This window comes from Scleropages formosus, chromosome 24, assembly GCF_900964775.1.
Source record: "Scleropages formosus chromosome 24, fSclFor1.1, whole genome shotgun sequence".
Taxonomy (NCBI): Eukaryota; Metazoa; Chordata; class Actinopteri; order Osteoglossiformes; family Osteoglossidae; genus Scleropages; species Scleropages formosus.
In genome coordinates this window covers 19537027-19555802 of record NC_041829.1, presented here as the reverse complement: position 1 = coordinate 19555802, position 18776 = coordinate 19537027, and the positions used below count along the sequence as shown (strand labels likewise).

The 18776-nt window shown below is 42.1% G+C and overlaps 1 protein-coding gene across 5 annotated transcripts in view; it reads right to left on the bottom strand.

Annotated features, from left to right (window-relative positions):
• pald1a (phosphatase domain containing paladin 1a) overlaps positions 1 to 18279 on the bottom strand; it is a 61887-nt gene extending 43608 nt beyond the window's left edge. Inside the window, exons 1-2 of one of the 5 annotated variants that reach the window (XM_018761239.2) lie at positions 18115 to 18279; positions 12619 to 12677 (exon numbers count right to left, since the gene is read on the bottom strand). Coding sequence is in view for 1 of the 5 variants with exons in the window: in XM_018761238.2 (XP_018616754.2) it covers positions 840 to 901 (62 nt within the window). In the remaining 4 variants the exon portion in view is untranslated. Of the gene's footprint in view, positions 1 to 839; positions 1066 to 1088; positions 1180 to 11532; positions 11845 to 12618; positions 12678 to 18114 lie in introns of those variants that run through there. The other 4 variants (XM_018761241.2, XM_018761242.2, XM_018761240.2 and 1 more) reach the window with 4 other exon arrangements.
• Positions 18280 to 18776: the final 497 nt, after the last annotated feature.

Below are 18776 nucleotides of genomic sequence, written 5' to 3'. Positions count from 1 at the left end.
AACACTTTTCAAAAGACGAACTACTGTATAAGAGAATTTTCAGCGTTCTGTCAGATGTACCAGAAGTCACCTCTGCACTCCTTACCACGTCATGACACGTCTTTTGGGCAAAAAAAACGCAAACATACATAGGGTGGAAGCTGAGCCCTTTGGTTTCTCCCATTGGTTTCATTTGCACTGGTCAACCTGCTATTTAGGAGGAGAGAAACCACGGCTTGAACCTTGGGGCTCCCATTTCTGAACTGACCGAGGTCTTGTCACAAACTACATTTCAAAAAAGTATGAGCCCCGCCGCCCACCACCAGCTTTTCAGGGAGGATTTCACTGGGTTCCAGTGCTGAGCTCTGAGGATGATGTCCGTCCACAGCGGCGGACAAGAGACCCTTCCTTCTGAAGGAAATGGCGATCACCATTACTTGACCAGTGGTCGCTTCTTCCTCCTCTGGCATTACTCCACATGGCCTGTCATTTCAGAGCACTGGCGAAAATCTCATTCACACACTAATTCTATATTTACTTCAAAAAAAATAAATAAATAAAATCTACTGAAACATACTTTTTTTTTAAAGCACAAAAAGCATCTTTGAAACATCTCCTTTTCTGATGAACCACATAAAAAAAAATTGGCTGAAGTTCTTCAGCAAACTCACTATTCAACTCAAGATGTTTTCTCAAAAACTGAGAAGCATCATGTCTGTGAAAGACGACAGCAGCAATGTCCCACACGGGACTAGAGTCCCGCCGCTTTGTACCCTGCACCTCACCGCACTCTGCATTATGTTACACCATCAAATCCCTGAATTACTATCACATGGGAGGATAAGCGTCCGATTCCTTACGCATCTGTTTCTGTGCAGCTCATGCCCCCTTCTCTCCTGCCGCTCTCCTTGTTTTCCGCCATGTTCCAAGTCTGAGTAAACTTGGCATCACTTCCTGCAGAAAAAGTGCCCAATTTCCCCCTCCCCCCTCTCTTCTTCTTTCCTCCCACGTCCGAAGAGCCACTGCCTGGTCACACGGGGTTGCCCCTGGCTAGGAACTGGTAAGGAGTTGCTCTCCCCTAAACCCCGGTGCTCTCCCCTCTCGCTCACCCTCCGTCCAGCTCTCTCTCACTCCATATATTAGGACTGGAGCTCAAGTCTCGACGCTGAAGACACCGCCAAGAGAAATACTGTACATCTGGCACACAGATGGTTGGCTGGTGGGCTGAGTTTCACAAGGAGGCTGGAGAAAGACACCAGTCAACTTGCAGGCTGTCCTGCAGAACATACTAGAACTTTAAAAACTGTCCTTGTCTCCAATATGGGTGAGAAAGTATTTTAAATATTTACATCACTTACAAATAACACACATACAAGGCTGACTAATAGAATGAGTTATGCTAAAGTATGAGAAAAAAGGGTTAAAGACCAGACTGGCAAAATTTAAAATAGTTGACATTACTCTGATGGCCTTCTTGCTTCATAATTAAGCCTGTAAAGCCTAATGCTCAATTATGGCATCTTCTATAACATGCATAAAAACACTTCAGTCTTCCCAGACATTCGAATGAATTCATAAATTCAATTGCCAAAGAGAGAAGCTCTACACCAGCTCAAGCAATGTTGCCTTAACTTTATTTTTCCAACTGTAGGTATGAAATATTAACAGAATGAATATCAGCACAGACAATTCCATATTCCCAAGAAAACATTAAAAATTCTTTATTCTCAGCACATTCACATTTTTATTTTCCCACCACAGATTTTGTAACAATATTTGCCAATTTTGTGTATACAACTGACAGTGAAAGTTTTAATCAGCCCACATATTAAACAATTAAAATGGAAATGAAAATGAAGTTGAGGAGAAAATAAAAGCTTTAAAATGTGGGTGGCACAGTGAGTAGTGCTGCTATCTCACAACGCCTGGGTGGTGCAAGAGGACATGGGTTCAATCCCTGCTCAGTCTATGTGGAGTTTGTTCTCCCCATGTCTGTGTGGGCTTCTTCTGGGTGCTGTGGTTTCCTCCCACATTCCAAAGACATGCTGTTCAGGTTCACCCATAGTGTGTGAGTGACAGTGAGAGTGTGTTCCACTGATGTATGGATGAGTGACCCAGTGTAAGTAGTGTATCTAGCAGTGTAAGTCACCTTGGTGAATAAGGTGTGTGGGCTGATAACATTACATAGTATCCATTAGAAGTTGCTTTGGAGAAAAGTGTCTGCTAAATAAATTAAAATTTCTCTTAAGTATACTTTACACTGTTTGTGGCACTTCACACATCCACTTTTTTCTGTTTACCCTCCTTGTTAAAACCTATATAGACTTGGACAAAACACACACACACACACACTTTCAGAACTGCTTGTCCCATACGGGGTCACGGGGAACCGGAGCCTACCCGGTAACACAGGGCGTAAGGCCGGAGGGGGAGGGAACACACCCAGGACGGGACGCCAGTCCGCCGTAAGGCACCCCAAGCGGGACTCGAACCCCAGACCCACCAGAGAGCAGGACTGTGGTCCAACCCACTGCACCACCACACCCCCTACCAACTTGGACAAAATACACACACACACACACACACACACACACACACACACACACACACACACACACACACACACACACACACACACACACACACACACACACACACTTTCAGAACCACTTGTCCCATACGGGGTCACAGGGAACCGGAGCCCAACCCGGCAACACAGGGCGTAAGGCCGGAGGAGGAGGGGACACACCCAGGACAGGACGCCAGTCCACCGTAAGGCACCCCAAGCGGGACTCGAACCCCAGACCCACCGGAGAGCAGGACTGTGGTCCAACCCACTGCGCCACCGCGCCCCCCTTGGACAAAATATTTCTTTCTTTTTAAGTTTCATGTCTCAAAGATCTGAAGCTTGAAAAAAATAATTTCTGCAACCAAAGGAAAATGCTTAAAAGCACTTTGCTGAACCACAGCAGCACTCTGAAAAACTTTTTTGTTTTTTACGTCAAGGCGATAAGGCTTTCAGGCACCAGACTTTTGTCAAAAATCCCAGATGAAGACCCGGCAAACTCTTACCCCAGCAGCCAGCATAGGTTAATTTCTTATTTCTTCAACAGAATCATAGAACTATAACTGTAGAAGTATAAAAGAACAATGTATTCACAAGAACAAAGTCTGAACAAAGGCCACATTCTACTTCAAACTTCAGAGGAGAAAGATCTCATTGTTTCCTAAAATATCAAGACAATTATCAATATAGGAAACATGGGATTGGAGTCTACTGTGAATGAAGAACAGTATTTACTTTACCCCTATTAGAAAACATATCTCGAAAAGTCCTACGTACAGATGTCAAAATATGACTGTGCCACACTAAATTTCTGGCATCTGTACTTGAATGAGCCTGAACCGGTGGAGGGGAAATAAAATTGCAGAATCCAAAGAGTCAGAGAAGCGCTTTCCTCAGCTCAGCAGCATGTCGAAGGTAAACGCCATTGCCCAAAACAGCATCTCCTGTTAAAACCTTTGGATTACTCAGAAAAAGCAGGAAAACATTTGCAATCTCCAAGTAATTATTCCAGCATTATTCAACCTGTTATTATGACATTAATTCAAAACTGGAGACTGAAGAGAGCAAAATTTAAAGAGCACATGTAAGAGACTGGAAGATGGTTCACCTGGTATTACCAACTTGAGTTTCATGCTAATTTTTTCAAAACTGAACAACTTTTTACATTTATTTATTTAGCTGACACTTTTCTCCAAAGCAACTTACAATGTTAAGGTTACAGTTATTACAAGCTTACAATTATTTGCCCATTTATACAGCTGGGTAATTTTACTGGAGAATTTAGAGTAAGTACCTTGTTCAAGGGGGCACGGCAGCACAGGGGTTTCGGCCGGGGCCTGCTCTCTGGCAGGTCTTGGGTTCACGTCCTACTTGGGGTGCCTTGTGACAGACTGGCATCCCCCTCCCCGTGCCTTGTGTTGCCGAGTTAGGCTCTGGTTCGCCACAACCCCGCTTGGGACAAGCAGTTTCAGACTCTGTGTGTGTGTGTGTGTGTGTGTGTGTGTGTGTGTGTGTGTGTGTGTGTGTGTGTGTGTGTGTGTGTGTGTGTGCCTGCCTGTCTTGCTCAAGGGTACTACAGCTGGAAATTGAACCTGCGACCTTTGGATCCAAAGGCACTACCTCAAACCTACTACACTACCAGGTGTTTTCTCTTTCCTTTTTTACTGTAACCCACACAGTACTTGTACTGGTGTAAAACATGCATTGTGATGAGTAGTATTGTCTGTAGAGGAGAACGTTCTAAAATGTTCTAAGCAAATTCACGGAAACAGCTGAAAGGGACACAGGCCCATTTCCATCCAGTCTAGACCTGGATGTCAGCCCATGTAAAAATTGCCCACTCGTAAACATCCTCAATCAAGCACACCATTGGAAGGGGCTGTTTATTCCACTCTCCATGGCAACAAACTGCCAGAACAGTTTAAAACTGCCACGTGTGAGACAAACAACTACAACTAAAGGTTCAGTCAACTGTACTGCATATACAAACAACAAAAACAGCTATTCAAGAAGCAAAAGAGCTTTTAAAAAAAGGCCTAAAATAGTATCTTTCACATTATCTTGACAAAGACATAAGAGACATGATTCAAGCCTACACAGCATGTTCAGCCTAATTTAGATCATATTAGCTTCCTCTCTCGCTTCCTCTTTGTGAATGGTCAAATGTGATAAATCATACAGTACATCTAATACAACTTGAGAAACAGAAGAATTTTATACACATTGTTTCATTATTACTGACATGTTGGATAATACACTTCCTTAAGGTTTGCCATGGAATCCCACTTATGGGGTGGCATGGTAACACAGTCAATAGTGCTGCTGTCGCTCGGTGCCTGGACGTGAGTTCGATCCCCTCTCAGTCCGTTTGGAATTTGCATATTCTTCCTTCTTCGCTGTGTGTTCCCTCCAGGTGCTCTGGTTTCTTCCAATGTGTTTCAAATGAATTAGTGACTAAGACTGCTCACAGCAGGTGTGTGTATGAGAGAAAGTGTGTTACATTGCCCTGGTGTACAGATGAGTGATTAACTGTAGGATACTATAGTACCCAGCACTGTAACTCACATGCATACAATTTGTCCATGAGAGCATCTGAACAATAAACACACACAACGTGAGGATGTGTGTAAGCACAGCAAGTCGTGCAGATCCCGCTGACTAACCCACAAAACGTGACATCAGCTGAGCGGCAACCAACCCGTCCCAGAACCCAACAAACACTTCAGAACCAGTCCAGATCCAAAGTTAATTCTGCAAATTGACATCACGCAGCTCCAAAATTTTTTACTTGTCTTTATGATGAACACACGCACTGCTGCTTTTCCAACGATCAAACTGTTATACAGTGACAGGAACAGCCTTAAAACAGCAATGCTTTCATCAGGGCAATCATTTGTATAGTGAGCACACACAAAGTGCCCCTCTACATGGCCAGCATCCCCCCCTCCGCTTCACTATGCCTTTCACACTCCCCATTTAAATTCCACCAGCGTCCCAACTTTGCTGTAGAAAGACCATCAAACAAAAGGACCTGAATGCAGACAGGAAGAGCGCCGCAGCTGCAGGAAGCGCCTGTCCGTGAACGGACTAATAAGAGGAAGGATGGAAATGCTCCTCATTCTTTGGAAGCGGGGGGTTAACAGACTCTCCATATGCCCTGTGAAATCACACAAACTTCATCACAGGAAGAAGAATAAGGCAAATGTACAACCACATGGTCTGAATAAAAAACGCATTCCACTGTAGCCAACTGGTAAAAGAGCAACTTCTTACTGTGTATTATCTTGCACTGTTATAAATGCCAAACAACATTACATAATCTAATTTTACTCATGACAAACTAATGAATCATAAATGGGAATCCGTTGACAACTCTGATCACAAGGCTGTGAACTCCCTAGCAGAAGTCGAAAATCATGCCTTCTGTTCATCAGGTCAAAGCTGCCTAATTAGCTCCTTTAACTCCTGTGTGCTCGTCGCCTGCCATACTGGCTATTTCAGCCAGCTGAGATCTTAGTGGCTCCATCACAGAGGGCTATGATCATGAGAACTGCTCTTCACATTTGAAAACTTGCAAGTAATACTGAGCTAAAGCAGGTCTGAGTGGAGGAGTGGGCCATTCCTCCACAGCAATGAAACACCCTGCTCAACAGCTATAGGAAGCATTTAGTTGCAGTCATTGCAACTAAAGGTGGTGCTATCAGTTAATTTTTTCCCACCCATGACTGCACATATCATTAGCTTTCACACCAAAGAAATTGCAAGTGCTGGTGTCGTTTTTCCTTTCAGACTCCATTCATATCATAGAACTGGAAAAAAGATATCAAATTTAACATCAAAAAATTGCAAAAATACAGAAAATTTCTAGGGTATGTTGGTGCAGCAGGTACAACTTGTCTCACATCACCTGGGCTGTGGGATTGGAGGTGAGATCCTTCCCCAGTCAGTGTATGTGGAATTTGTACATTCACAGTGTTTGTGTGGGGTTTCTCTGGGTGTTGCAGTTTCCTCCCACAGTCAAAAGATTCGTGTTTCAGGTGAACTGCTGGTTCTACAATGCCTGTAAATGTGTGTGTCTAGGTGCGTACGCACGCACGCATATGTATATATTACACTGCTCTGTTGCATAAGTGGGGCGATGACTATAGGGAGTTTAGTGGTGTGTATGTACCACTATATGTCACACTGGATGAAAGGCATCAGCTAAATGCTACGTAATAATTGCTGTACCCTGTTTTAGAGAAGAGTCTTATAAATGAATAAATAAATTGGAAAGGGTGCAAACACATTTTAATCATCATACTTAACCTGATTTGCTCCAGTAAAAAAGCAGTTTAAATTGGTAAACAATTGTAAATACCTGAACATTATAAATCACTTTTGAGAAATGCTAAATGTAAAAGAAATCAATCATTTCAGCTTGAGCACAGGTCAACACCTGGTAAGCAAGGGTCAAGAGTGGAGCGTCTGGTGGGTGTTTTTGAGACCACAGTGTTAGAGTAGATGTCAGCCTCATGCACCGAACATTCTCAGATTTCTGGTGTAAACACTGACAGGGTGAAATGAAATGGAAGCTCAGAAGAGCAAACTGAAGGCTCCTGAAAAAACAAAGCACAATCAACAAGTTAATCATCATTCACTATTCTAAGGAAAGAATTCTCTGTAATTTCTGCCAGCTTCTTAACAAAACCAAAAACCTGCAATTTTAAATTTTAAATTAAATCTAACTTTAAGCACAGAAAAGAACATGTGAAGGTGAATCTCACTGCCCCAGCTTTTTGGTTCTGTTATAAACATCTTGACAAGAGCCTTCCTGTAGGCTGCCTCATCGTTCTTTCTTCAACACAGGAAGAATGCAAACACCTTGACAGGATGTGGGTTTCAGGGGCAAAGAAGCCTGCACACGCGCCACCGGCTCTCCTAGATGAGGTCAGGGGTCACAACACTGTCACCACACGAAACGGAACATCATGCCTGGGTCAAGACCCACTGAAGGGACGCTACACGGAAATGACTTCATTGTCACAAGGACTGGCCCGGTGCTTCCTCTTCCTGCTACCAGTCACACAGTTTTGTCACACAGTCCCGTCACACAGTCCCATTCAATGAATGGGAAATTGCAACCACAAGTGTCACCGAGGATTCCCAAAACATTGCTTGTGTGTCTTAAAGTTCTTACTGTGTCGTGAATTTCTAACAGCCAAATACTTAAGGAATTTGACAAATTCGACACACAGAACACTGAAACCCACACAACACCAGAAGTGGAAGGACTACCTTGATTGACACTACCTTGATTACACTACACTACATTAGTGACACTACCTGGATTTTTTTAAAGGTAACCCCTTAAATGAACAATATGCTATCTCTGCAAAGAGTATTGTACAATGTCTTTCAGGGATGCGTAAGCCGATAAGTAAGTAATATGGATCTAGAGATGGAAATAGCAGCAAGACTAAAGACTAATAGGTGTAAAACAAGTAAAAGCCAGTAATACCCAACAGTAAAACACTGTAGTGCTGCAGTAATTTTAATTATAAATGAATAATATATCAACACAGGGGGCGCGGTGGCGCAGTGGGTTGGGCCACAGTCCTGCTCTCGGGTGGGTCTGGGGTTCGAGTCCCGCTTGGGGTGCCTTGCGGCGGACTGGCGTCCCGTCCTGGGTGTGTCCCCCTCCCCTTCCGGCCTTACGCCCTGTGTTGCCGGGTAGGCTCCGGTTCCCCGTGACCCCGTATGGGACAAGCGGTTCTGACAGTGTGTGTGTGTAATATATCAACATTCAAACACCGTACAGTGATCAGTCAAATCCAGATACTATTTACAATATACATGTTATGTTTATTCCCCCCCCAAAGGAATTTACCTGAAAATCTTTATAGATTACTAACGTAATAGACCCGATTTAAAATCCACACTCTGAAAATTATGACACAATAATGCCCCACAATCCAGGTTTTACTGCTGAGCAATGGCACACCACAGACATTTTTCCCCACCAAAAATGAATGACATATAAAGGAGAAAAAGGAAGGACTGTATGGCAGCAGTGAATAAAGAGCAATTTTTTGTTCTGTGTACGTGCTGCCTTGAGTCACCGAGATCCACGGCACGTCCTGTTCTGTCTCACAGGCAATAGAGATAGACAGAGACAGACATGCAGTCAACGCTGTCAAAGCAGAACCCAGGAAGTTGCCACTTCCTCCAGGTTGTTATGCCATTTCCAGACTTAAAGCAATGGTAGCCATGTCAGAGACTTCTGCTCGGTTGGGTGGGGAAGGGGGTGCCTGCGCACACAAACTTCCGCCAGGAAAAAGTGAACGTGAGAGCATGAGACTAGACATGGATGGACACAATGAAAGTCACACACCCATCAGAGCTACTGTATATGTAATTAAAAAAAAAAAAAAAAATCACTACTACCAAAATGTAAGGTAACAGGTTAACCCACGGTTTTGTTAAATAGGAAGTACTGCGCATGCAGAAATAAAGCCAATGGCCTTCAATGTTCAACCGAAGGAGAACCATGGTAACAGGTGCTACATAAGTTTCATTTCATTTCTGCGATCCAGATAAATAAAAATGTGCCAACTTGTGTTTATACCCAGCATCCGGAAATTTCCCCAATGTACTGACTGCTGAGACGTGACCTTTAACCCTCTGCTGCATGGAAGCAGAACCTGCGGCAGGCCGATTGCCTGACACAGCACATCGCTGCTCTGGTTACAGTATGATAGGAGTAGTCACCAGCAAGGACTCAGAAATAGCACAGCCTTGTACATGCAGCTCTCTTCCTGCACCAACCACATACATGCCCTGATGCTTTCTCAGCCACCCTGTGGTCAAAAACAAAGAAAAAGCTAACGTTGAGTGAAATCAAGTTTGCGAAAGTAAATATGCACTTTTGTCTCCATTCATACAAAATTAATAAATGGCAAAAATGATCCCACAGCTAACAGCAGTCCAGTGGTATAAGTTCAATACATGCTATTGAAAATGGTCAGAGGAAATCAACAAAGAGAGACTTTTTTCCCTTTCAAATTACCAGGCTGTGTCCTTTCCTTGTATACAAAGGACATGCCATACAATTATTGAAATTAACAAACATTTACATTTATTAATTTGTGACATTCTTCTCCAAAAGGACTTACCATTTTAAGCTTCTTACAGTTTGTAACCATTTACATAGCTGGGTAATTTTACAGGAGCAATTCTGGGCAAGTACCTCAAGGGTAGTACAGCTGGAGGTAGGATTCAAACCTGCAACCTTTGGGTCCACAGGCAGCAGCTCTAACCACTACACTACCAGCTAACCTCCAACAAACATGCTTTGTTTAATAGTTGACGAGAATTGTTTTACTAGACGTATTCTTGCAGCTTACACCAAATGCAGTCATCCTATTAAAATATAGTATTGAACTGTGGGACAACAAAAACCAACGCGTTGCAACATTACTATGTAGGTCTACATCAATATTTCAGCACTCCTTACAGGAAATGTTACCAAATTCATTTCCTATAAGATTTGCTAGCAGCTGAATAAGACATGTGCCGTCTTGTGTTTTTGTATTCTAGTTTTAAATCAGAAAACTTTCCAGAAGTGAGAAATTGTTTTTAATAAGACAAAAATATCATCATTTGAATCACTCGCACGAGCACCTAAAAGTGAGCACTAACACAACCAATTTATCAGTTATCAAACAGAATATGACAAAGGGGGAAGGGGGAGAAAAAAAAAAAAAAAACTTTTGTCTAGAATCACACCGCTTTCATTAAAGTCCCAAGTACAGTGAAACCAAACTGTAAATCTATTTTAAAATTGTGCCTATAATTTCTTTTTATTTTTAAGATGGCCTGTGAGTCCCCTATGATTTAAGGGATTGTGTAATGTGGTTTTCATTTTTAACAGCCCTGTGTCTGGCCACAGTGAACTCCCAAAATGCACCAGTCAGCGACATCAGACCACTTGACAATATTTTATTTTCTGTCTGGGGAAATCCAGGAGCCAAAGCAAAAACAGTCATTTATGGATTTCCCTGTTTCATGGTGGAAACTGTTCCTTAAAAGATGCAACAGGCACAAAGCAGGAAAAGTCATTCATAACCATAGAAATAGGATGTCAAGTACATTTGTCTTGTTTCAGTGACACACTTACAACAAGAAACTGAAGAAAATCACTGCATAGCATAAACCCTACAATGAACAGGCATCCAGTACAGAGTGTACCCTTACTAGCCTAACGTTTTACTCCTCCAGAGTAGGCTTCAGACCACAGCAAACCTGTCTTAGGATAAGTGGTTATCAATAGCAAGCAATCGAGCGAGAGAGAGAAGACAGAGAGAGAGAGCGAGCAAGCAAGTGTGCCTGTGCAACATGGAAAACGTATATAAACCCATTGATTGTCCATTTAATCTCTGAAGAAAACGTGCTAATTAAAGGAATGGATCTCATCATTATGCAATGACAATGAAATAAGATTTCATAAATGTTGATATGATCCCAGGTTAGTCTGTCTGAAGTTCTCACCCCACCCAGAACCACTAAAAAAATATCCCGACATCATCCTCACCCACTTAAACACTGACTGAAAGATACTTTTAACACTGGTATCATCATCATTTCATAAATGACATGACTGGGGCTAATTTCAGAGCAGATGGAGAGCTCCACCCTGGCTGCTGTCCTGCATTCTGGGAAACAGAGAGTGGACAGGTTCTAACACTTGGTAGCACCACGCCAAAAAGAACTAACTTAAAAATAACACACATCCAAACTCTGAAGCATAAACCTAAAATAACGGAATTATATAAGGCTCTGCATGCAAGAAACACGCAAAGAGCAGCGTGCCCCAGCACTGAAACCACACACCAGCACACACCCAATCTTTCAGATAAAGAGGGGTTTCACAAACCGTCTCCACACGTGTGTGCCCTCCAACATCAATACCAAGAAAAACGTGGAGCGAATGCCACCCAGCGACTTACGGTGGGACGCGAGCCGTGTAACCGTCACAGAGCTGGTTCCTAGTCTGGAAACACCTGCTTTTCTGATTCTCCGAGCACCATCCAGCTGCTTTCACGTGTGTGAGCGGGTAAGACAAATAAGAGAACCCAGACAGAGAAAGCCAGTGACAGCTGTCCAATGTGAGGTGTGAGCTGAGCTCAGATATCCGCCGTGCCTCTAGCGAGCGTGTGCTTCTCCAGCCAGCTCCGGGGCGCTTGAGTGACCTCGCATCGTCTCGCTTCCTTCCAGGGAGGCCGAGGAGAGGACAGTGTGCCTTGAGCAAGCTCCTCAGGATGGCTCAGCGCAAGAGCGCGTGCGTGTTTGTGTGTGTGACTGACTGCGTGCTTGTATGTGTGGAAGGATGTGGGGGCGGGCCCTGGAAACGTTAATTCCCCACCCTCTTGATCACCGCCTCATCCTCCCGGCAACAGCTCGCCGCCCACACTAGGAGGCACAGGCAGGGAGAAAAAAAAAAAAAAAAAAAAAAGTGTTCAGGGTCGTGCTGCAGTCACACTCTTCACAGATTCACACAGGGCACGGATCAGAGAGACACGTGTCCTGCAAACATTTTCACTGCTTATCATTACACAGGCTGCTGAAGACGAGGAAGCAGCTCTTGTCCCAAAGCTTACAGCTGCCACTGTGCACACAGATCTGGTAGTAGAGTGTAATTGTAATTCCACAATACATTGACAAATACACCCACAAAATCAAAGTGTTAGGAATATGTTATTTTCATCTACATTTATCTGACACTTTTCTCCAAAGCAACTTACAATGTTAAATAGCTTAGTTATTTTCCCGTTTATATAGCTGGGTGATTTTACTGGGGCAATTTAAGGTAAGTACCTCACTCAATGGTACTACAGCTAGAGGGAGGATTCAAACCTGCAACATCTGGGTCCCAAGGCTGCAGCTCTAACCATTACACTACCAGCTGTCCCCTAGTTCCCAGCTCTAGGAACTGTTGCAGAAGAACTGGGATGGCACATCAGCTCATTTCCTGACCAAACTGGTAAATCTAATATCTTGTGGGAAACAAACTAGTTCCCAGCAAGTGTACTCACACTTATGGCTGGTACTGAACCATGTCTTGAACGTGTTGGCCCAATCACAGCATTTCTCACTGTAAAGCACAAAGAAACACATCATCAAGGGTTGTCATGGCCTGGCAAAGCCATTCTCCAGCACAGGAGAGTCTCACAGACTGGAGAGCAACACGTCGAGCTTGACTTCCATTAAGATCCACCCCATGTAAGACCAACAGGCATCCACACAGCTGGAAGAGCCAAGATTTCCAACCGTCCCCTTGAGCAGCACGTTGCTCTTGACTGAAAGACAAGCGCACTCTTGTGTGTGCACACAATTGTCCTTAGGATTTCACGCACCGCAAAGAGAAATGCAATTCCAGCCCATAGCACCAAGCACTTCGAGGTCAGTCTACATGGGCACCACTTAAATTACACCTTACATCTAGGCTACAGAGCACAAAACCAAGCAGAGCTCAAATTAAAAAGACAGACAGCTTTCAATCACATTTTCAACTTTAACTTGCCAGCTGAAACTCTTCACTTTGTGTATATTCTTAGTCCAAGCACATTTTAAAACACCTCTAGATGTAATCATCTCTGCACAGATTTCCCACTTAAGAGCCTCTGGCATCAGTTCAGTGATGTTTACATGATATTTAGTAGTGCCCCACCTGTTCCTTCCTTCCTTTCCAGTCGAAGGCAGGTCTTTGAAGTGCCTGTGCTGCATGTATGAAACCATCCAAGTTCGTACATTTGTGTTTGCATCCTCCAGACCTCCAAATAAAAACCCGAGCTCACCAGATTTCACCATTTGTCACCAGAAAGAATTGGCAGTCAAAACTTGGGATCCCTCTCTCTTTGTGTCCAAGTCTAAACTTGGTACTAGAAAAAATTTTTCCATATTATTGGCTTGTTTTTGGCCCACATTGCAAGTTAGTGATTTATTTGGCTGATTGCTTTGTCTGAGATTTAAGTAATCATTGGGTTTGCATACTAACATAATTATTTCCCCCATTTAAACAGCTGAGTGATTTTTTTCCAGCACAATCCAAGAGAAGTGACATGATCAAATGAACCGCAGCAGAAGGAATTCGAACCCGACACCGACAGACTGAAAGGCGACACTTTAACCACTGCACTACCTACTGCCAGAGTTGAAACTTTGTTTTAGGAGAAAGAAAAAAAAAGAAATTTAAGGCAGTTACATAAGATTTGCACAGACTGGTCTTGGAACACACTTTAAGGATACGTTGTTATTCCTCCATGTTCACAGAGCACTACACTGCAAGTCATGTTATCTACGGACTGTGAGAATATGTGGCATGTGTAAAAAAAAAAAAAAAATGCTCATCAGACCTTTATGACAGGTACTCGAGGGTGCATACTCCAGACAGAACAGCCCCAACAAAATCAGTTCCATTTCATATAAAGCAGAGTCAGAGTTATCAACTCTTATGCCTTTCTTCTGATCTTTCATTCCAGCCTCGTGCATCCTCTATCCTGCTGTGAGATCTTACTTTCCATCCATTCTCCTTTGCCTTTTTCCTGGGCCGACCACTCCATCCTCTCCTATCGCAGCAAACTGACACTTGTGTTTACAGGTTTCCGTCTGCACAGCAAATGCAGAACAGAGTTGTATCTCAAAGGCCAGATGGGAATGTAAATACACTCCAAGAAACATCGACAAATGACACGTTTTCAAAGGCTAGAAGCAATCTTTAGTTTGTAAGTCCAATTAATTCTTGCCAACACTTGGGGGGGGGGGGGGGGGTTCTCTGACTGGTGACCATTCCTTCATGGCCATGTGTAAACACAGAGCAGATGCCCTCTGTGTAATTTTAAAAGCTTGCAATCCAATATTGTCTTCAGCACATAACATGACTTTTGATTAGTCAAGGACATCTGAAATACTAAACCAAGTGTTTCAGAGCAGAGGTGAGTTTTAACTACATTAAGAAATATGACAAAATGTACATTTATTCATTTAGCAGACGCTTTTCTCCAAAGCAAAGTACATCTCAGCAAAAATACAATTTGTGTATTTACTACTGCAAATGTAGAAAAAAAATTGCACTCACTCAGAATGACATGAAATAATTCCTACTAGAATGCTGCACAGAACATGTAATGCAGTCTTAAATGTGCACAAAGCAAGTCCACTTAATACAAGTCAACCTCTACATCTAAATCATTTTAATTCAATACTTTTTAATTCAATGAGGACATGGAGTGAGCCAAAACAAGAGTCTCTTGAACAATAGAGCATATAAAATAAATGACACAAAAAACTGCCTTAATGCTCAGTCTAAATATTTATACGTTGTAAATTTAATTGCATACTTCTGAATGTTAATCATATAGTGAGGCAGTATAAGAATTTAATGTTAAATGAGAAGACACATAAACTACCAAAAAATCTATTAGCCTTCCTTTTTTCAAGTATTAACCATGAATTCTTGTGTGTCAAGAGACACAGAACAAGTATTCCAGTAGGAAAGCAAATGCCACTCTAAGACAATAAAATTTTTCAGTCTGCCTTTACCCTCAGTGAATATTTTAAAATTATTTTAACTTCAGATACTTAATTACCCATGTGATCCATGTGACTGAAAAAAAAATCTGCTAAAATGTGAGCTAAAGCCCTCAGGAACACAACGGCTATATAGTCAGATAACAACCAGTTATGTTAAAGTGTTTCATTTAACTAACAGAACCTGTGCAGACAAGCTGCCCTCAACAACAGCCTGCCAACAGCAGTAGAACAAGGGCTGCAACATTAAATGTGAGAGACTAAAAGAGCAATGCTAAGGAAAATGATCCAGTCCAGTACTGAAGCTCAAGAGTCACATTTCACATAAGACTAGTACCTCCACAGCGGGGTCCTAGCTATACTGTATGCCAACTCTCAAGTAAGGCTTTTAAGAGACGCCTAGTGGAAGAAGATAATATGACATCCTTCTTAACTGAAAATTAAGCAAGTTTACATAAATACATCAGCATGGAACGACACACATGAACATACAAAACGGAGGAATCAGCTTGAAGGGGATAGTAACAAAAAAAAAAAAAAAAAAACCCAGCAGCCACATGAGAAATGACTCCTCTGTAAGGCTTCATTGTTCAATCTCTAGTTTCAGGGGGGTGAGTCATTCACCTGTACCTGATAAGAGCATGTTGAGCAAAGAGGCAAAACAATTAATCCATAGCAAGGTGAGAAAAAGGCAAGTACGGAAGCAAGCGACATTCGAAAAGCAAAAAATGTCCTTAAGTGAGTGTTTTTTTCTTTCAAATCTCCTTTTCACACAAAGATAACAGCAAACACACACAACAGCCTGAACATGTAGAAGTCAAAAAACATAACATTTTACTAGAGCTGGGGGGGGGGGGGACCAGCTGCATTTGCAATTTATTAATTTAGACTCTAGATGAAGAACTTTCCATATGAACTGAGGAAAGCATAAAGTACACAATCATTATATTTAGCAGGGGTATTTCACCAAGTTACAGAATTATACATATGTATATTTGCTTAGCTGATATTTTTATCCAAAATGGTGAACGGTTTTGACTCATTTATACAGTTGTACATAACCTGTAATGTTCCAGTGTAATATACCTCTCTAAAGCATACTGCAGCAGTAGTGAAGCTGAGGCTTGAAACAACAACATTCACGTGACAAGTCCATATACTTGACCTCAGTGCTACCTGTTGTCTACATGGTTGACTTTATGCAGGGTTTCTCAGTTTCCCACGTCCATTCATTTGTATCTGAGCACAAAGTAGTGTAGATCAGGGAATAGAAACAACAAAAGGAGCTGTGAGACATAGGTGTTATTGGGTCTTGCTCTCTGCTGTAAAGCCTTCACACACTTCTCGGGGGACTAATGTGAACAACTGATGTTCACATCTATTTGTTGACAAATAATACATACACAAAACACACATTTTCATATTTTGTGACATCTGTAACTGTATTATAACACTGGGTCAATGTTCCAGGTCAAGTCTGGAATAAAAATAAATTCAACAAAGACATCCTGCTGACTGTGTAATTTATTCCAAGACCAGGGTTAATCTCTCAGTAAAAAAAAAAAAAATAAATAAAAAACTCCCAAAATATCAGAAAGATAAAGCATTTGTGGAATGAAGCATAGTGCACTGTTGCAGTTTAAAAAAAAAAAAAAAAAAAAAAAACACTTGTGAACATTTTGGGAATCTCAAACTGTCTAAGGTACTTTAATCATAAGCAAAAATCAAATTTCTCTGTTTTGGGGGATATTCGAGCAATCGAGGCAAATTAAGTAACTCCTAGTCCTGATGACACTAAATTTTACACTAAACTAAAGGGTGATCAAATGATAAAACACACACATGTACGTACAGTTATGTATAGAAGCAACGGTACCTCGGGTATTTACATCCCATCATTTGGACAAAAACGAGGTGGTAATAAATAAAATTCCAACGTGAAACTGTCAGACTGCGCTTCCACTGTAAAGGCAACTCGTTTCACCTTCATTTGTATTACTTAAGAGGCCGGCAGTCTCTGCTGGCCCAAAACAATTAAAGTATATCGACCGATTTGTTTGTCCGTTGAAAAGTGTTAAAATCCGCCCTAAGACTGTCACTCACTTCAAACGGGTACTTTGTGGCACCTGTAAATCAAAGCGGGTTTCTATTTACCCTCATTTACACTCACTGGGGAGGGGGGCAGCGGCGGTCGAAACGCTCCTCGCTCGCAGCGTTTCTACCACTCAATAATACACACTACACAGGGTAATATCAGGGTCTAAAATAGACACCCGGCGGCATTCAACATATCTCAACAAGGTGTTTGACTAATCGTGACAAATTAATAAATTAGAGATGAAAGCCTTTCGAGGCAAGCCAGTATCACGTGATTGACAGAAAAATACCGCTATTATTATAGCCTATTTTACCGATACCATATGATATCCTAATGAACACTTAATTACATCTACTTACCATCACCTTGTAAAGCAACGGTGTGGTGAGTAAACATTTCACTGGAAATAGTCAAAGTTGCTTCATTTAGCCATTCACAGCGAATGACAATATTTAATACGCGCGGAGCGCGGCACGCGACTGCTTCGCCTCAGGGCGCGCGTGACACAAGTTTGGACGCAGCGCCTTTTGTGCTAGTTTATTATTACTGGTTTTTTAATCGCTGTTTGGAACATTCTGGCTTTTGTTGGAGTGAAAAGCGTGTCCCCTGGTGCTCACGGCGAATTTAATTCTGTCTGCTGCTTCTTCTGCGAAAACAAGTTGAACGCAGCCGCAAAACATGGAAGAAATTCGCGGCTGTGAGTGTAAATAACTTAAAGTTACGCGTCGCGTGCAGCCTAGTCCTCAGTAAGACTCACAGTGAAGATCATGATGAGGGGAATTTTGAAAGCGGTGGTGAATTCTAAATAATATGCAGATGTGTGCGCTATTATTATCCATGTCAGTGAGTACTATATTTCTCGGAAGCATGTGTGATGTGCAAGGACTCAAGGAAAGTAACTTACCATTTCTCACCGCCGGGCACACCACTCCGTGCGCTTACACTCACTGCAGCCCGAACATACCGAAAACGTCCAAAAACGCACCGCGACTACCAACTTTTACGTCAAAAAGTGCGCGGTTTTTCCTCAGAAAACCGTCCCTCTGTTTGATCTGCACGGATTTTCACCCAAAAACCGCCACAAAAAAAAAAAAAAAAAAAAAAAATGCAGCAGCGGTGCGCATGCGCACTAAGAACAAGGCTGGAGCATCTCGGCGACAAGGGTTCAGTTTTGTCAAATTTACCGTATTTCTTTCCGAAATACACACCAGCGCGCAGATTGTTGACGTATAAACTGTTAGAAGTTATAAAACCGAATGCCCTAATTTTAACTGTATTCCACAGCGCAGAAAAATATCCACAAGGAGAATTGTTCATCCGATGCGTCCACACTCACTGCCGAGGCATGCATAATAATACAACGAAAAGATTTTACTCTGAGCTTATATCCTTATTGATGTTATATTTTTATAATGAAGTTGTTTTACTGCTCGTTACACCCCTCTTTAAAAACAATATGCACAACTGCGAAACAATTAGATTACTTTTTTATATTTCATTAATATTTTTTACTGTTTAAAATTGTAGCTGCACAATGTGGAGTATTGGGCGCAAAACTACGTTAGA